This window comes from Vombatus ursinus, unplaced genomic scaffold (assembly GCF_900497805.2).
Source record: "Vombatus ursinus unplaced genomic scaffold, bare-nosed wombat genome assembly UNPS02014797.1, whole genome shotgun sequence".
NCBI lineage: Eukaryota > Metazoa > Chordata > Mammalia > Diprotodontia > Vombatidae > Vombatus > Vombatus ursinus.
This window is the reverse complement of record NW_020954575.1, coordinates 14,452,855-14,472,284: the sequence shown is the minus strand read 5'-3', so window position 1 is coordinate 14,472,284 and position 19,430 is coordinate 14,452,855. Positions and strand designations below refer to the sequence as shown.

At 35.0% G+C, this 19,430-nt stretch overlaps 1 protein-coding gene across 3 annotated transcripts in view; it reads right to left on the bottom strand.

The window, feature by feature from the left end:
• The window catches only part of SPAG9 (sperm associated antigen 9), a 142,744-nt gene that overhangs the window by 105,956 nt on the left and 17,358 nt on the right, over window positions 1-19,430 (bottom strand). For all 3 annotated transcript variants that reach the window (XM_027870610.1, XM_027870609.1, XM_027870611.1), the window contains exon 2: window positions 10,687-10,807. In XM_027870610.1, the coding sequence (XP_027726411.1) occupies window positions 10,687-10,807 (121 nt within the window). The remainder of the gene's footprint in view (window positions 1-10,686; window positions 10,808-19,430) is intronic.

Genomic DNA, 19,430 nt, shown 5'->3' with positions numbered 1-19,430 from the left:
CTGTGACTATAAAGATAATTCTAATCTTTAAAAAAAGCCTATCCTCTCCTCCACCCATCCTACCCCATTCCCTATGATTAGGAGCAGCGGTAGATATCAAAAGATATACAAAGATACAGAAAAATCTCAAAGGAGATATTCCTGTTGAATATGCATACTATAGAGAAGTACTACTAGCTTCATTATATTAATATATTAAACCTAAAGTGCAGTAAAAACAAATAATTTCTAACAGAATAATTCCCACACAAACTCAAACTACTGAAGAATCTCATTGAAAGACCTAAAGAATCATACTATCCTGTTCTTCAAAATAAGCTACAACCTGAGATTAAGCAGAAACAAAATTATAGCTTCATTAAACCTATCAAAAGTTGAAAAGTCTGGCTTACTTTTTATAAAAAAAATCCACAATTTTCTGAACTGAACAAACCAATTTATCTAAAAATATTTTTTAAAAGATTGAGGAGGACAGTGGGTGGGTAAGAGAAACTAACACATCTCCCCCATTAGAGAATAGCCACAAAGAGAAAATTTTGCTTCCTTTCCAAATTATCCTGGCACACCAGTGTGTGAAAATGAGGGTATGGTTAATGGGTGGGAGGAGGTCTCATCTTTCCAAAAAACAGGTGGATCCAGTTAAGGCAGGAAGAGCTACCTGCTCTGCCTGCTCAAAATCAGAGCTTACCTCCTTAGATTGATGGCTTTTGCCAAGTTTGGAACACCTTCCATCTGTTGTCTTCTGCCCAATCAGACTGCTGATAGGCCTATGGGGGAAGAAAGAGAAACAGACCCGCTAGAAAGCCAAATCCAACTCAAATGCCTTCTCACAAAGAATCATCAGTTCTTACTGTTTAAGGAAGGCAGACAATCCAGCTGTTACTAGGCCTCATAGGATTGACACAAAGCCTTTCAAGAGTTTCTCCTTCAAAAATTTAGCATCAAGTGCCCTAAAAATTAAGGAAAACTCAGACCAAAACAAAACAGTACTTAAAAAACTAAACTCAGACACAAGTCCTCTATGCAGTCTGTAAGCCTAAGGAAAAGTGATTAGATAGACTTTACAAAGTATATTCTAATGATGCAACCTTAGAAACAATAAATATTCAAAAAATGTCTGCATAGACTAACAAATCAGATTCTTGGAAAAGATTAGGCAATGTCAAAGAATCAAAGTTGAGAGGGACCTCTAGATAGCATGTGATCCAGTCCTTCTGCTTTTAGAAGGATAAGTGTCCAAACTATCTATCCAGAAGGTGGACTGACTTTTCTTCTTGTAGGTCTCCAAGTCTGAAGATTCTACAACCTCCTTCAGTAGCACAGTCCAGCTTTTTAAATCACTTTAATGATCGAGAAGAACCTTTTTTATGACCAACCAAACTCTCTTTTGCTTTATACCATAAATCCTCTTATTTCCAGTCTTCCACAAACATACATAACAATTGCTTGGCATCTTCCTTATCCAAAACCTTCATCTATTTGCAGTAACTAAGTCATCCCTTACCCTTATCCGTTCATGGCTACACAACCACAATGCCTTCAAACTGTACTCATAGACAGGACAACTTTCCACACAAAAATTTTTGGCTTTAAGTCCTCTTCATAAATCAGAGCTTTCCCTCCCCATTTAAGGCACAAAGACTTCAACGTCCAAAATATTATAGACTATCTCTTGAGCAAGCTAACAGTAACCAATAAGCAGTTAAATAAGCTTCTTCAGAATTGTGAAATTGCTACCAACAATCTTCAATGATCACTACCTACAGGACAAAGAAATGAAGTCTTACTTTACAAAAAGTACTAAATAAATAAAACCTGAAAATGAAATTGAATCAGAATGATAGGTTGAACATTAATGCACTGTTGGTAGAGTTGTGAACTGATCCAACCATTCTGGAGAGCAATTTGGAACTATGCCCAAAGGGCAATCAAACCGTGCATACCCTTTGACCCAGCAATAACACTTCTAGGTCTGTATCCCAAAGAGATCATAAAAACGGGAAAAGGACCCACATGTACAAAAATATTTATAGCAGCTCTTTTTGTGGTGACAAAGAAATGGAAATCGAGGGGATGCCCATCAATTGGGGAATGGCTGAACAAGTTGTAGTATATGAATGTAATGGAATACTATTGTGCTATAAGAAATGATGAGCAGATGGACTTCAGAAAGACTTATATGAATTGATGCTGAGCAAAATGAGCAGAACCAGGAGAAAACTATAATTATACACAGTAATAGCCACATTGTTTGATGACTGACTTTGATAGACTTGGCTCTTCTCAGCAATGCTAGGATCTAAGACAACTCCAAAACACTCACGACGGACAATGCTATCTACATCCAAATAAAGAACTATGGAGTCTGAATGCAGATGGAAGTTTACTATTTGCTCTCCTTTTCTTTTCTTGTTTTGTTTTATTGTTTCATTCTCGTAGTTCCTTCCATCAGTTCTAATTGTTCTTTAGATCATGACTAATGGGAAAATATGCTTAATATGAATGTATAAGTAAACTCATATTAGACTGCATACCATCTTGGGGAGAGGGAGGAGAAAGAGGGGGAGAAAATTTAAAACTCAAAATCTTATGCAAGTGAATGTTGAAAACTAAAAATAAATAAATTATTTTTAAAAAAAAGAATTATAGGTTGTAGAATGCAAAACCAACTCTAAGATTACATATGTTATCCAACAGGGAAAAAAAGGAATAAAATGTATTTTAAATTAGGGTATGCATTCTCAACAGTCCTAAAGTTGTTTTACATAAAATGTATTAACTTCAGAAATATTCAGAATTTTGTAGAACTAATTTTTATTAAATAGCCATGAACAAGAATTTTAATTATAATAGAAAATGTAAACCATAACATTAGCCAATGCTTATGTGGCTGCAGGACACAAATAAGGTATACCAATGGACTTGTAAATTTTAATTTTTGAAAAAGGTTTAAAAAAGTTTTTTGAAACTGGTACTAATACATGAGTAAAGAAATTGGATAAGGTTAACTTCACAGAAAAAAAAAATAATCCTAAAAGAAATTTGCAAATATGACTAAGGCACCTCCCAAACTTACCTAAAAGTATAAACATAAAATAAGGTATAGTCTAATTAATTTTAAGATAGCAAATGCTACTTTCTCCATGAACCCTTCCTTGAGTCCTCCTAGAAAAAAATACTCTGCTCAGTAAGTATTGAGTTGAAATAGGTATTCAAGTCCACCTGATATTTCTCTCTGTAAACTGATAAACTGACATTCTGGTTCAACAAACTGTCTTTTGCAAGTTAGTTAAGTTAGTATGACGCTATCTCCCAGAGTCTAGGCAAGTTTGATAAAATCAAGTTCCTGACCACACAAATTTGAGCACCAAACCGTAGACTGACCCCTGGTAACACTACCAAGGTGCTAAGAGCACACACAGTTAAATCCTCACCTGAACAGCCACCCACAGAATCTCTTTTCAATTATGTTCATTTCAATTGAATACTGTAAAAGAGTAGGTGAAAATTTATGTAGACCAAAAGTTAGGGAGCAGAGTTAACCTCTTCTTAAGTATTAAAAAGACAGATTTTGGGAAGAAACATCTAAGTATAAGCTTTCAAGCCCTTCAGAATTAACTCCAACATAAAATAAGTCATTACTTAAGTTAGTCAATTTTTTTTCTAAGGTACAAGCCATCCCTCCAAGTCAGTTTATTAGACACATCTATGACAGATACAATGTTGCTATTTCTTTTTTTAAATTTTCATTGCATTTACTTTCTGATCTTTTGGTGGATACAAAGAAAGGTGGGAATAAATGAGTATAATTCTCATTTGTGGCAGAGCTACAAGTGATTCAGTTTTGAAAATTAAAAATATTTCTCTCTGCAGGTGTCAAGAGTACAAATTACATACACAAAACCAATCATCAGTTTCTGCTCTACCTAGGAGTGCTAATCCTAAATGATATTGTCTTTGCATGTTACAAAATAACATGCCAGCCTCTGATCCAACAGTAGCTACGGTCTTAGTCACAATAAAAAAAAGGACCATTATACTAAAATTAGAGCTTTTAGATAAAATACACTATATCCAAAGCAAATTAATGCAGTATAGGAGTTGAGTAAGAAAGGAAGGACAGAGTACAAGGCTCTGCCAGAAACAAATTTCTTTAAAAATTCAATTATAAAACATTTTAAACTTTAAAAAATTTTTTCTCCCAAGTACTTGATTCTAATAATGGCTTCTCACTGAAATGAATGGAAGGCAAAACTTAATGAAAACATGAATACAATACCCTCCCCTCCACAAAATTTATCCAGGGGGAACCACAAGAAAAAAAAAAAACCTACCAGAAATAAAGTCAATGAAGCCAGAGATTGAGAGATGATTCCTCCAAGGGAGAGAAAAGGAGAAAGATACTCCCTTCTTCCCTTCCTATCCTAGAGGCTACTATTATTGCTTTAAATTCTGATCTCCAAAGAAGTTTCAGGTGTCATAGAAGAGGGTAAAAAAAGGAATTTACTACGCCTTTTATACTTGCTCATTATTAGAAATTGACAGCTATTGCCCATTTGATAAATGGTCAAAGGATATGAACAGCAAATTTCAAAGACAGAAATCCAAGCTATCAACAGCCCCGTAAAAAAATGCTCCAAATCACTAATAAAAGAAGAGAAACACAAATTAAATACACTCAGCCTCATCAGATTGGCAAAGATGACAAATAGTGACATGTTGAAGAGGCTATAATAAAACAAGTACATTAAATTCACTGTTAAAAGAACTGAGAATTAGTACAGCCATTCTAGAAAGTAATTTGGAGCTATAAACAAAATGTCATTAAACTGTGTATAACCTTTCACTCAGGAATACCTACTAGGTTATCCCCAAAAGAGATAAAAAAAAAAAAGGCCTCATAAGTTCAAAAATGTCTACAGTAGCTCTTTTTTTTGTGGTGGCAAAGAACTGGAAAATAAAAGGGTATCCATCAACCATGAAAGGATAAATAAATGATGGTTTGAACAAATTATGATCTATGAATTTTGTGCTGTAAAAAATGATGTCAGATGTTTTCAGAAAAATCTGGGAAGACTTGTATGAACTGATACAGAGTAAAGTGAGTAAAACCAGGAGAATAATTTATACAATAACAAGAACATTGTAAAAACAACTTCAAAAGACCTAAGAACTTTAATTAATGCAACGACCAACCATGATTCCAGAGGACCAACAAGGAAGCATGCTACCCAACTCCTGATAAAGAGGTAATTGAATCAAAATGCAAAATGAGGTACACATTTTTTTACATGACCAATAAGGGAATTTGTTTTCCTTAACTATGCATGTTCCAAACAAGAGCTTTATTTCTTTTTTTTTTCCTTAATTGAGGGAGGCAGGAGGGAAAAGAAACTTAAAAAAAGAAAAGTTAAAAAAATAGATAACCACAAATTTCTTTTGTATCTGTCTACTGCTGGGGAAGAATGTTCTAATTCTTTTCAGGTAACTACTTAAGTATCAGCAGAGATATAGGAATATTGAAAAGTTATGTAAAAGTTACATCTAATGGTTAATTCAGCTTCATGTATATACTTCTTGTCTCCTCAACAGACTAAGCTATAAAAGCAGATATCATCTCATATACTTATTTTGTATCCCCATGGCACCTAGGCACATTATCAGTATGCAAGAAATTGAATAGATCTTACTTACAACATCACTAATGTGAAAATGTTTAATAGGAATGTATATATATAGCCTATATCAGACTGTGCATCGTCTTGGGGAGGGTGGTGGAGAGGAAGGGGGAGAAAAATTTTAAACTCAAAAGCATATGAAGTGATTGTTGATAAATCAAAATTAATTAATTAATTTTTTAAAAAGTTAAAAAAAGAAAAAGAAAAAAAGAAATTGAATTGAAATAAAACAAATACATGTTTTAGTCTGATTTGGGGCAGAATTTATTTTAAAAATCAGTACTCATTCACATTCAAAACACCACTGAAAATAAAAACTATTTTCTAATAAAGTACCCTCTTTGGTTCCAACAGAAGTGACAAAGATGGTTTCAAACTCTTTCCATAATGAAGTGAGTTTTCAACCAGCTTCCTCATTCTACCTCAAATATGCTCCAGAGACTTCCCCAAGATTTAATGGAAGTTAGCTACTAATTGAAATTTTCAAGAAATATAAAGCAGTGATGTAAGACAGTTTCCTATGATGCAAGTCAAGACCAAAACTCACCTCCTCTCCCCTCTAACTCAACTAAAATGGAAACTAAGATGGCAATCGCAAATCTAAAATTTAACTCCTCTAACACACATAAATTCTAACAAACACATCATGAAGTCATCCTATCAACATCTGCGTCAAATCATGCTGTTATCCACTTGCCAAGGTAAAATGTGACAAATGCATCTAATTCAGTTCCTATTCTAGTCTTACTTTATTTTATTTTATTTTTTTTAACTTTATTTTCAAGCAACGAATACCTGTAGCCTAGATTTCTCCTTTTTGAATGCAGAAGTAGCCTTTAAGGGAGAATTTGAAATTCCATTGTGGCTAGCTTAGAGAACTTTTCAAAAGGAAATGTGCCACAAGATATATTAATGAGAATGTCAGTCTTTTATGACTAAGGGCTAATAAAGATGGGTACAAATATAAAAATAACTGCCGATCATGTGAAAGGAAAGGAATGGTTATATTGATACATAAATTCAATAGGCTTTTATTAAGCACTTACTACGTATAACGTACCATATTAGGTGCACAGGATACAAAGACAAAATGAAAATAGTATCTGCCTTCAAAGAGCTTATATTCTATTGGGAAGATATCTCACATATACAAGTAATAATTACAATTTGAAGATGGAGAGAATACTAACAACTAGAGGCATTAGGAAAAGATTCATGCAGGAGGAGGCACCAGAACAGTTCCATGAAGGAAGCCAGGAGTCTAACAGGTAGAAGTGAGGAGTGAGTAAATTCCAGCCATGAGGAATGGCCGATTCAAAGGCACAGAGGCATATGTAATACTAGAGTTGGAGGTAAGCAGGTAAACCAATCTGGATGTAAGAGAGGGCAAGAAGGGAAGTAATATGAAATAAATTTGGAAAGGTAGGCAGGGTACTCTCTAGATTCTCAAGCTCCCTTTCACGCTCTCATTTTGGGGGGTTGGGGCAAGGAAGAATATTGCTCTTCTCCCCACCCATAGAAGCAATGGCAAACGTATAAGCATATGCTGTCCTAGACAAGCCTAAAACTGGACTTCAAATTTTTGGCTCCCTCTTTTGCTTTGTGTTTTTTCCTTGATTAGAGATGACCCAACAGAGATCCCAGCCTTGGCAGAGACCTCATGAGTTTGAAAGGTCAGGAGAGCCATAGGTCCTGGTACTAGGTGCCATGCAAGAAGTTATCTCTGACACATCTTTACAGAAGAAAAGATGACAACCTCCTGAAGGATGAGCCCAACCCATAACCTAGCCTACAAAAGATATGTACATTGATTTGCTGAAGTAATGTGGAGCTGAGGTGAAGGTGAAATGCCTGTTCAGCAGCCCAAAGTGTTTCATGTTTTAATATTTTAAGTATAAATTTCCCTGGAGAGTATAATTGGATAAATGGTTTACTGCATGATGCTTTAAGTATTTATCAGTGCATAATTGCTAAGTCTTTTTTGCTATAAGCACATCTTTTGCAGAAGAGGAAATTAATAATTGTCTCATGGCGGGGAGGAGGGGTGAGAGACACAGACTGGAGTAAGACTACATAGAGCTTTAAACACCAAGTTGAAGATTTTTCATTTTATCAAAGGGGTAACAGGAGCCATTCTTAAGCAAGGGAGAGACACAATCAGATCTATGTTGCAGAAAAATTATTTTGGCAGCTATGTGAAGCATGGATTAGAGAAAGGAGAAACTACAATCTCAAAAGTACATGACCAAATAATGATGTACCAATAGGATGGTTACCACAATGTGTAAATTAGCTAACAAAGCACTATAGAGACCAGGTAACACTCAGGAAACAACCCATAAACAAAAAAGTCATTGCTAGTACAGCGATGGTACCAAGACTGTAGAATTGACCACCATTTTGTAATAATAAGATGTTAGGCTTCAATTATGTGAAGAAAAATCTATAGGTCAGGAATACTAAGTCCTTTAAAACACGCACGCACGCACGCACGCGCGCACACACACACACACACACACACACACACACACACACCAGAATTAAGAAAATTTAAAAGCACAGAAAATTGTTTTAAAGATGGACCTTTGTTTCTGGGAGAAGTTTGGGATCATAAAGGAGTTTTCCAATTTCCCAGTGGCAACACACCTTGCTACTTCTCTCTCCTTTAATTCTGGACCCAACTCATTGTCCATTTATACTATCTGTTCAAGATACAGACACAGATGAACTCTACAAGTTATCCATCTAGCTGTATGTGATAAACTGTAGAAGACATCCTTTGGCTCATTCTTTTAGTTTTTCCTATGTGGATTGTTGAAACAAATTCTTAAGTTATAATATCCTTTCAGGAAACTCTGCAGTAGTTCCAGGATGCCATCCACAAACAGGATCATCTGGAGAATCCCACCAAAATAAACTCTTCTTCAACTTGGATTTTGAGCTTAGGGTTCAATATATGCCAATACTCTCCTGTGTTGCAGAGAAGACAATGGAGATGTGTATGGAGGGTATGAGTGGCCTGAAATATATAAACTTCAAAGAAACACCAGAATAAAGGAAACGTAAGATCAAAAAAGAAAATGGGCTAGTCACAGGGTGAGAAAGTAAAGGGCAGATAACAGGTGGAGAGTCTAAAGGATCTATTGGTATTACTGTCATTTTTAGAGAAAGCAAGAAAGATCCTCTCCAGAATGGTGAGTCTAGATCTTCTGTCAAAGATATAGGAGCACACAGACAAAAGCCACACAGATGGCAAGGCATGGATGGGTTGCAATCTGCAAAACTGGAGGGAATATTGAAACCTACAGCTCACAGAACCATAAGTCTAAATAGATCGCTTATATATTTCCTATAAAAGAGTGATACATCCTGACTGTGACCCTGGGCAGGTCATTTCACCTGTAAGTGCTCTAGATAGCTCTCCAAAATTACAAGTTGCAGAGAAGGTACCAACCAGCACTGGTAGAACAAGTTCCCTGTACCAAGAAACACAAATCCAGTCCCTATCTCAATTCTTATACGGTCTAGAGAAATTTTATAGAGTTCAATTAAGTTCCTAGGAAACACATTTAATTTTTTTAAATTCGTATTTTTTTTTCAGTCAAGACATAGCTTGAAATCTGACATCAAAGTGTTATTCCAAAGCGGAGATGGGAATTCTTTGTTAAGAGATGAGGCAGATGAGAGGCAGTTAAATATAGGAGAATACTAAACTTTGAGTTAGAAAACTTTCTAAGCTATATCAACAGTGGGTAAATCACAACTTCTGAGCCTCAGTTTCCAAATTTGTAAAATGAGGATACCTCCCCAAACTACTTTACTTCTTACAGGTTTGCTTCAAGGAAAGTACTATGTAGATTGTACTAAATTATTATTTCATCATATATCGAAAGTCTTGTGGATAGGGAGAGGTGAGGGGTTGTGGGGGGGGTTTTCCTCCTTAAAAGTAAATGATTAACAGATTGAGCTTGGTCTTTGGGGGAGGGGGAGAAGTGGAAGGGGGAGAAAATTTAAAACTCAAAATCTTGTGGAAGTGAATGTTGAAAATTAAAAATAAATAATCAAAAAAAAGGTAAAAGATTAAACCAAAGCAATTTTAAAATAAAGGGAAACATAAAAATGTTATTCAATAGCTATAACAAGTACTTTGAAATATACAGAGAGAGGGGAAAGGGAAACAAACAGGTGATGAAAAAGGATAAAGTCACAGAAAGAAAAGGAAAGCAAAATGTTATGATTCAGGATTCTGAAGTTCCATTTAACTTTTTACCACCTGTTTCAGGCATGAAACATGTTTGCACATTTTTCTACCAGTTCTTTCTTTTAATGAGTGAAATATCTCTTTACATGAAGTAGAAGGAATACATGAGGATTCATTCATTCACTCTTACTGCTTTAAAAAAGGACAAATTACTTACCTGGTACATTTATCACTGTGACATCTGGAATAAAATTTGTTAAGTCACCTATCAATTCTGTCCCCTACTGCTATCTACCCTTGAAAATTTTTGTATTAAAAGGAAATAAAACAATTCAGGAGTTGAGATTCTGAATTATGAATGCTTGGGAAGTGGGTCAAAATCTCAAAACCAAAAACTTTCTTTTTTAGTTTCAAGGAAATTTAGAATGAAGCAGAACTATGAACTTAACCTATCTCAGAAGAAATGATCCAAGTGATTTTTCTCTTATTCATGAAATCCTGAGAAGTTCAAAAGAATACCAAGTGATATGAATAGCACAATATGACCTTGAACAAAAAAAGTCAACAATTAATGACAAAACTGCTGAAAAGCACCAGTCTCTTCAATCTTGCCACATCTGCAGCCATGAGCACAAAATTAAAATATAAAGCAGAGGCTACATTTGGTTTTCTGATCTTGCAGATCTTAGTGAGAACTGTCCATTTGGAGCATATATGTAAAAACATAGTCAAACGCCAGGATGAGTCACAGTGTTATTAGAACCCACTTTTGACAGTGTACTTATGAGGAGTGGTATTTTTACTTACTCTGGTCAGCATAGTTTTTTGCTTTGAGTTCAAGTTGTCTTGTTTGGGACTCTAAGGATTCCACTCGAGTTTGTAAGTCCTTTTTTTCCTGTTCTTGGGAATCTTCAAATTCAATAAATTTCTAATAAAGAAGAACATATATTATTTTCACTAAAGGAACTGAATGTTATTTAGATTTTTCAACTCCTGAGTCCCTTGGTATCAGGGACCAAGGATAAGACTGAACTCCAAGGAGATAAATTTTATTGCTATGAACTTAAGCTGATTTCAAAATTTTCATGTAAAATAAATTTTACTTAAGGTATACTCATAACCTAATTTTTAAGTGTAAGATCAAAAAGATAAGAGTGTTTTGCTAACATCACCAAACTTCCAGTGCTTTCTTTTCTATACAAAAGTAAGATCAAAGGAAGTAAACACATCCTGCTCCAAATTCACCAACTACCATAAACCGGGAAGGATACCTGTACATTTAGCCAAATTCAAAACAGACTAGAATTTTGAACTCATCCCACCTGTAAGGCAGTACACTGCTGAGCAAAGAGTAGGTTGCTCATTGCATTTTGTTAAATAAATAAACAAGTAAATGTTATGATTGACAGGTTTATACCTGAAATATAGTGGGAAATTCTGAAACATGGAATTAAAGTTCATATTAATCATGGGGCAATGCTGTGGAATTAAACTCTAGTCAAATCTATCTAAAAGCAAAATTTTTACAACTTATATTGTCAAGACCTAGAATTATACCTAATGGGCCCACACTTTCATGAAGAACACACTACTAATGAAATAAATTTATTTTTAATCCTTGGTGTAAAACAACTTGTTCTCGAAGAATTTAGTCATTTACTTTTAAAAGGGCAAAGATGCTTAATACCAAAACATCAAGAAAATGCTTTTAAGATAACAGGAGAGAATTCAACCCAATAGCTTGAAGGCTAAAACCTACATGTCACAAAATATTCTGCTAACTTATTCCAAATTTCTACATTTCAGGAAAAAGACAGAACAATCTCCAATACTTATTTTTAGTTTTCTAGCTGAAACTGAGTCAATGTAAACTATGTATAAGTCAAATCATGTACAATGTTTAAAAGCAACACCAAGTACAAAACAGGCATTGTGACAAATCATCCTACCAGTCCCTTAACAAGACCCTTTTGATTAAATACAAGCTAAAAAAAAAAAACATGGCTATAGAAATCTTTCAGATGGATTTCCTTTTACATAGTATGCAAAAAAACTAACTTTTTAAAAGTGTTCCTTGTGATTTTCCCTTAGAAAACCTGATGATATAAGATCCAGGTTAGCCAACTGAAAATAACTTACATTTCAGATTTGTTTTGCACAAAAATGTCATTTAAAAATGGTATTTCACAAAGTGCTGAGTATGGACTGATAGTATTTATAATGGCTCTGCTACTTCCAAATACTCTATTGTGAATGCATTTCCTCTTCAATTTCTATGTTACCTCCCATCTGATAAAACAGAAAATATTATGGAAACATAAGCTTGTATCTTAGCCTTAACCTTCTTTCTTAACTCTTCTGTCTAGATTTTAAAAAAAAAAAGGTTAATAATCTATAATCCTGTAGCCATCTATGCTGCTGTTTATATCACAAATGGTCCATAACACTGAAATTTAATGACACAATATAGAGAACCCCCAAATTTTTCTTCGTCTTTAACATTAATATGACTCCTGGGAATCGGTATTTGAATCATCTTAAATTAATAAAACCAAAGGGAAAAGAGATTAATTAGTAAAAGCCAAAATGATACAATAGGACTATGATGATATGAGTAATTTACTTTTCCTCAAATAGCAAGCTCTCATTTCCATATTTCCCTTCAAAGAAAAGGTCTGTTAAAATGAAAATATTCCAAAGTAAATACATTTTCACAGGCCTCTTCATAAAGCAAGGGTAAACAGCATCAACCTCAAAAATATTAGTTATATATACTCAAAGAGATGAAATACTTTAATATCCCTTTAAAAATTTAAGTATTTCACCAGTGATTTAAACAAAGAAAAAGTACTAAACACAAATATGTTGTGTTCTCTCTCTCATTTTGCAATGGTGTTTTCTGATTAGAAAGTACTATATTCGATCTAAGACAATTCTAAAAGACTCATGATAGAAAATGCTATCCACACCCAGAGAAAGACCTATGGAGTCTGAATGCAGACTGAAGCATACTATTTTCTCTTTTTTTGTTGTTTTTCCTTTCTGGTGATTTTTCTCTTTTGTTCTGATTCTTCTTTCACAACATGACTAATGTGTTTAATATGACTGTATATGAATAGCCTACATCAGATTACGTGCCATCTTGGGTAGGGAAGGATGGGAAATTTAGAACTCAAAATCTTATAAAAGTGAATGTTGAAAGATAAAAATTAATTAAAATTTTAAAAAAAGTTTCCTATTCTTTTAATTATATAAGTGCCTTGATGTAAAAGTGCTAGGAGAGGTCTAATACTATAAACAAGATTAAAACCAGTGAGGAAGAAAAAGTAGAGAGATTGTACAATGGTTAATAGTAAATCTTTTAAAATATAATCTAAAAATACCATGGTGGGACAGGTAGGTGGCGCAGTGGATAGAGCACCGGCCTCAGACCAAACACTTGACACTTACTAGCTGTGTGACCCTGGGCAAGTCACTTAACCCCAACTGCCTAAAAATAAAAAAAAATTTTAAAAATACCATGGACTTGTGAGAAATGCTAACAGTTTGGTTCCCACCGATTCTACAGGAACACAGGACATGCAGGAATGTACAAACAGGATGAGGAAGAGAGATTGATTTTCACAGACTATAGGAACAACAAGTATTGCAAACACAGGTCTATAGGAACAACAAATACTGCAAACATAGGTGTTACACAAGACATGCAGGAATGTGCAAAACAGGATGAAAGGAAGGGTGGGACAAGTTGGGAGTTAAGGCCAAATAATCCTATATAACCACTTGCTCTGCTTCTATACTGTGTGTGTATGGGTCCTATGAGGGAACACACACACCTGCTTCTCACAAGAATCGGCAATAAAGGTATCTCCTTCTTTCACGGCACAACTGTGATTTCATAATTACCCAGCTAAGTGTTGTTCGGGGAATTCAGCAAGCCCAGTCTCGGGCTGAATTTTGAATTGAGTCTGGGCTTTTTGATAACAGATTTCCTATCAGTCTTCAAAGAGCTGGCTGACTAAAATGGTCAGATTAGAAAAAAGTTCCTGCCACTATGAAGTGAATGAAAATTTCTTCACTGGTCAAAGATGTGTTGTTAAGCAAAATAACCTACACTGTACTTACGGTGACCTGAAAGAGTCCAGATTTTGTGACATGTGATCCAAGTACCTCATGTGGTAGGTATAGTTCAAGTCTTAAAGATGTTATACAGTGGAGTCAGGAACTGAAGTAGGATATATGACAAACTGCAGAGGCAGAGAAAGATAAGGAGCAGAGATCTGTAGGGGGCATTGTGAAAGCAAATAAACACTGATTATGAGATAGCCAAGAAAAGGAAAATGGAATGACAACAGAGGAAGCTGTTAAAACTCTGTAAAATTCAGTCAGATGACAAACACGAGCACCCTGGAGGAAAAACATTTGAAAACCACTGAAGTGAATGAAATTATAAATCACTGTTTAAAGGCAGGGAGAACCTAGGAGAAAAATGACTTTCGTCTATCTCTCTCCCCATCCTTTTCTGAAGTAAAGATGATATGATTATATTCATTAATAAACAGTATAGATAGTATTCCATGATAAGTCACTAACTGCCACTAACTGATTTTCTCCCCTCTAATTTCTCCCTTTCCATCCATGTTCACAAAAGCTTAGATTTCCTAGAACGTACATGAATTGCCAGATCCAGATTACCAGTAGCAATAACAGCTAATAGATTTGTTTGTCTCCTATTAGAAAACTTTATTGGCCTGTTTGTTTATATATTTTATTGTTTATATATTTTGTTGAATTTTGTTACTATCCCATACTGTCTAACTAAAGGGGGGGCGTGTTCACTATTATTATGCTTAGTCCCCCATAGTTGCCCCTTCCTTCTGAATCGTTTCTTGCTTTCCCTATTCCTAACTATGTGTGTGCTTCTCATTCACTCTCTGCCATCACTGTTCTCATTTCTCATTTGTACTTTTTTAAAGATAGTAATGTATTTTGTTTTGCCACAGATACTCTGCAAACAAGATTCTACACTCGCCCCACAATTCCACCTCCCAATTTCACACAAAATATATTCCTCCAAATGGCTAAGTAAAACCATTCTTAGTTTATTTAAACAAATGTCTTCTCCCCAATCATTGATGATATTAAAATAGATTGAATTATCTAAAAATAAGAAATAAATTATTTAATAATCAAAAGCTGCTGTATTTTTAAGACTCATTTATATTTGCTGTTTTCCAAATGCTGCAGAAATAGAAAATTGGAGAAGACAGATCTACTACTTATTGGCTGTGGAGCTATGGGTAAATCACTTAATTTTCCAGATCCTCAATCTCTTAATCTGTAAAAACAGAGAAATAGTATTTGTATTACCCACCACAGAGGGATATTTTGAGGAAAGTGCTTTCTAAAGTGTTATAGGAAAATGGATTGAGAGGAAGAATTGAGAGAGTGTTAACTCTGGAATTCCTCCCCCTTTTAAAATTCCTTTCTTTTTTTTTCTTTTTCTGGTGGGGTGGGGAGGGGGGGGTGAGTCTCCCTATCTCATTCAGAGTGGAAGGGCAAAAGCCACTCAAGGACTGTTCCCAAAACTGACTGGCAAAGAAACTTTAACCTGTTCCACTATTCCACCCTGGACCAATTTACCTCTCTTTAGATAGCCTGGTGGCCTTCCACTTCCTGGGGTTCATCATGTTATGGACTTTGTGAAGACAGCCAACTGGTTTTAGGCCTACTACTACTCAGAAGTAAACACAAGTGATCCACCAGCATGTATGACCAAGCCCAAATATAAATTTCTAGCCAGAGCATTTTCTGCAGAGACTGCAAACAGTACCTAAGGAACAATTCTTAGAGGTCAGAAGGCAACCTCTGTGACCACAGTTGCATTCTGCAGGAACACTTCCACCCACCCTGGCCCAAATGCTGCCATGGTTCCACCTAGCTCAGGAAGCTCTGAGCTAGTGGCTATGCTCTTGGTACTATTAAGTTCTTTGTGGTGACAGCAATCAGCACAGGCATGCAGCAGCAGAAACTCTACGTAAATTAGGACAGTAGAAGAAAATTATGGTGGCAAAAGGGAGAGAACAGACTAATCCAACATAAAATCCCCCAAATTCCTTAATGTCTAGAAGTCAAAATGTTTTCCATAGCGATGTGTCTGTGATTTTGTAATGAACGCCAATGCAAAAAGCAGAATTCAGTCTGTAAAAATCCACTTTCCATGAAAAAAGGGAGTTCCTGAAAAATTGTCTTGAAATGATCCCAAGTAAACTTTGGAAAAAGAAGCAAAACACTAACTCCTTAAAGGTATAACTAAGCTCGACAAAATTTGAAGTGTACTACACCTGACAATTTTTTTTTAAATCCACACAGCTAGTCCTCACAAATGAGATCTTAAAACTTTTACAATTTAACATTCCAATTAAGAAAATCTTACATTAGTCTCAGCCTTGTATGTTAAACAAAATATAAGTCTGCCAAGGTACTGGAATTTTTTAACAATTCCTTACAGATTTAAAAGTGAATTGTGTTACCAAATGTCATTACAATAAGACTGCCAAGCTACCAGAATTGATGATCTTGTTCTATCTCATTCCTGACCTGGTTCCCTCACTTTCCAAGTAGTTAGGTTGACTTATCCCACCAATAAGGGAATTGACTAACGCTTACATGATGCCTACATTTCACTGTGATAAAAATTTGTTTTATTAAACTTTAATATTTCACACGTATATGATCACAGAATTTCATGGGTTGTTCCCCAAATGTAGTTAAGCTAGATTCTAAATCTAAATCATGAAGCAAAGATATAAGGACGGCAGAAATGCTTCCATTTTAGATTTTCCGCAACTCGTGCTATTGGGTCAATTTGGTGTGTGTGTGTGGCAACTGGGGTTAAGCATAGCTGGTGAGTGTTATGTGTCTAAGGCCGCATTTGAACTCAGGTCCTCCTGACTCCAGGGCCAGTGCTCTATCCACTGCACCACCTAGCTGCCCCTCAATTTGATCTGAAGTCCAGGGTTGGAACACTAGAGTAACTGAAGCCCAAGAATGAAACACCAGCATAGAAAGCCATGATGCAATTTGCAGGAATACCTTCTACAAGATTTGTTTATTTTCTTACATACTATTTTCTACTACATTTTAAAAGGTCACAACGACAAGGAGACCAGTTTCTACAAAGCTAAATTTTTGATCTCAAATTCCTAAAAAAGGGAAGATATGCCTGACAATAAGACTTAAACCCAGGCCTTGGAGCCTTGAGACCCTGGAGCCCCCTAGGTTGTCTTTTCTCTCTGCATTTCACATCCCACACTTTGTGGTAAGTGTGAAAAACCTAAAAAGAAGAAAAAAACATAGGTTTTTAAAGTCACATCCTAGATAAGATAAACTTTTTGCAAGAATTAATAAAATGAACAACTAAAAATATGTGGCATATGCACTTAAATATATATAATCTATGGGGACTTGAGAATGTTCTGAAATTAGGTCATCACCATTAACTTTTTTCAAGTACTAGTAATTATAATAAACATCTTTAATAACTGCCTCTTTCTCTTATCACTAACAAAAAGAACACTTGACAAGATAGCAACACTAACATTTCTTCTAAGGCATTATTCCAATGAAAGTTACTAGATACTGTAAAAAGAGCAGGGAACAATGCAGGCTGATGTCAAGGTTTTAAAAAGAACAAGTCTTGTGAAGAAGCAAAATACCTGAAAGAAAAGTCCAGATGGTTTCTAGGGGATTGTTTGATTCTATTATACTGGAGGAAAACACACACACATACACACACACACACACACACACCACACACACACAAAATGTTTTCAACACATAAACTTCTTTAATTATGGAAAAACATCACAAAGATGGTTTCTTGCAAGGGAAACATTCAGAAGATGATGGAAAAATGTAGTTTTTTTTTTTAAAAGACATCAAAGAACAGACAATTCATTTAAAAATTCATTCAGAGTAGTTTAAAAAGAAATACAAACTCTTATTCTAAATTCATTATTAGGCATGTGACATACTGCTAAATATCGCCTAACATAATGATCCTCTACCTCCCCCAAAAAGATACATTTGAAAAAATGGATTTCATTTATACTGAATAACTAACTCATGAGAAATTCTAATAAATTTGTAACGTGCTTGGTTTTGTTCACACCGCAAACTAGACAACGGTGCTTTCAAAAGGCTGATGAAGAGCTATCATGAGATCTCCTAAACAGTGCTCATGTGATCATCTTGAGGCAAAAGCTTAACTAGTATCAAGATCCAACATTCAAAAAGCAGGTGAGCCTTTGTGACTCTCTGGAATTACATTCTGATACCATGGTGTAAAGACAGATTAGAATTACTCAGCTACTACTGCAGAAGTAGACAGAATATTTGTTTTGGATATTTTAGCATACTTTAATATGATATATTCAGCAAAATTCTATTCTGGTTGTTCCCTAAAATATTTTTTATATATGGGAACAATAGTATTTTCTTCTGAAATAGTCTAGATCATTTCCTTAAAGAAGAGGCAGAACAAAATTAGTTATTTTCTACTTAAATATGTTTTAAAGATAAAAATAAACCTTTATCTACCCACTTTATACTAGAATATCACTCATCACAAAGTTTAAGACACTAGAATCCTGTTAACATATGAAAACCAGAATGTTTTTTTGAAAAAGGACAAAAAATGAACCCAACCAGGTAATCATCAAAAAATCAGAGCCTTAGAGTTCATAAAGTCCAGTTTGTCCAAGCCTTTCCCCTCTTGTTTCATGTTTCAGGGTGGAGCTAAGTGAAATTCTAGTAAAAAATGTGTCTGCCCTGAATGTTTATGCTAAAAGAGTTTTAAAAGCTTTTTTCACTTGGAAAAAAAAAATCCAATCCTGGGAGGATTAATGCAAAAGAATGAGGCAAGAGAGGCAAAGGGGCAAAGGGCATTTATTATAGTAATCCTAGCCATTATAAGTTTTTATACTGATCTACAAAAAATACAGCTAACACAATTCTTCTGAAAGAAAATCTAAAATCATTCTTATGTGCTTCCTTTATCTTTAATAAGACAGTCATGATTTTAACTTGACAGCTACTTTTACATTTATTTTCTTTTTATATTAACCTTTACTTCTGAACAGATCCCTCTCTCTCCCTCCTACCTAAAGAGACTTCCCTTGTAACAAAGAATAAAAAACTAAGGTAAAAATAAAACCCAGTTCAGTAAAACTAACCAAGACATAACCCAAGTTTGACAACATATGCAATGTTTCATACTTATAGTCCCCCACCTCTGCAAAGAAGTGCATATTCTCATCTCTAGTGAAAAATGTGTTGATTACAAAGCATTCCATTTCTTTTCTGCATTGTTCTTTCCATTTACATTATTATAGTCATTGTTACATTCATCACTTTTTATGGAACAATAATATTCCTTATACTCTGAGACCAATTCTTGACTACTACAAAAAGAACCTCCCACTGAGCACACGCGCGCGCGCGCACACACACACACACACACACACACACACACACACACACACACACAC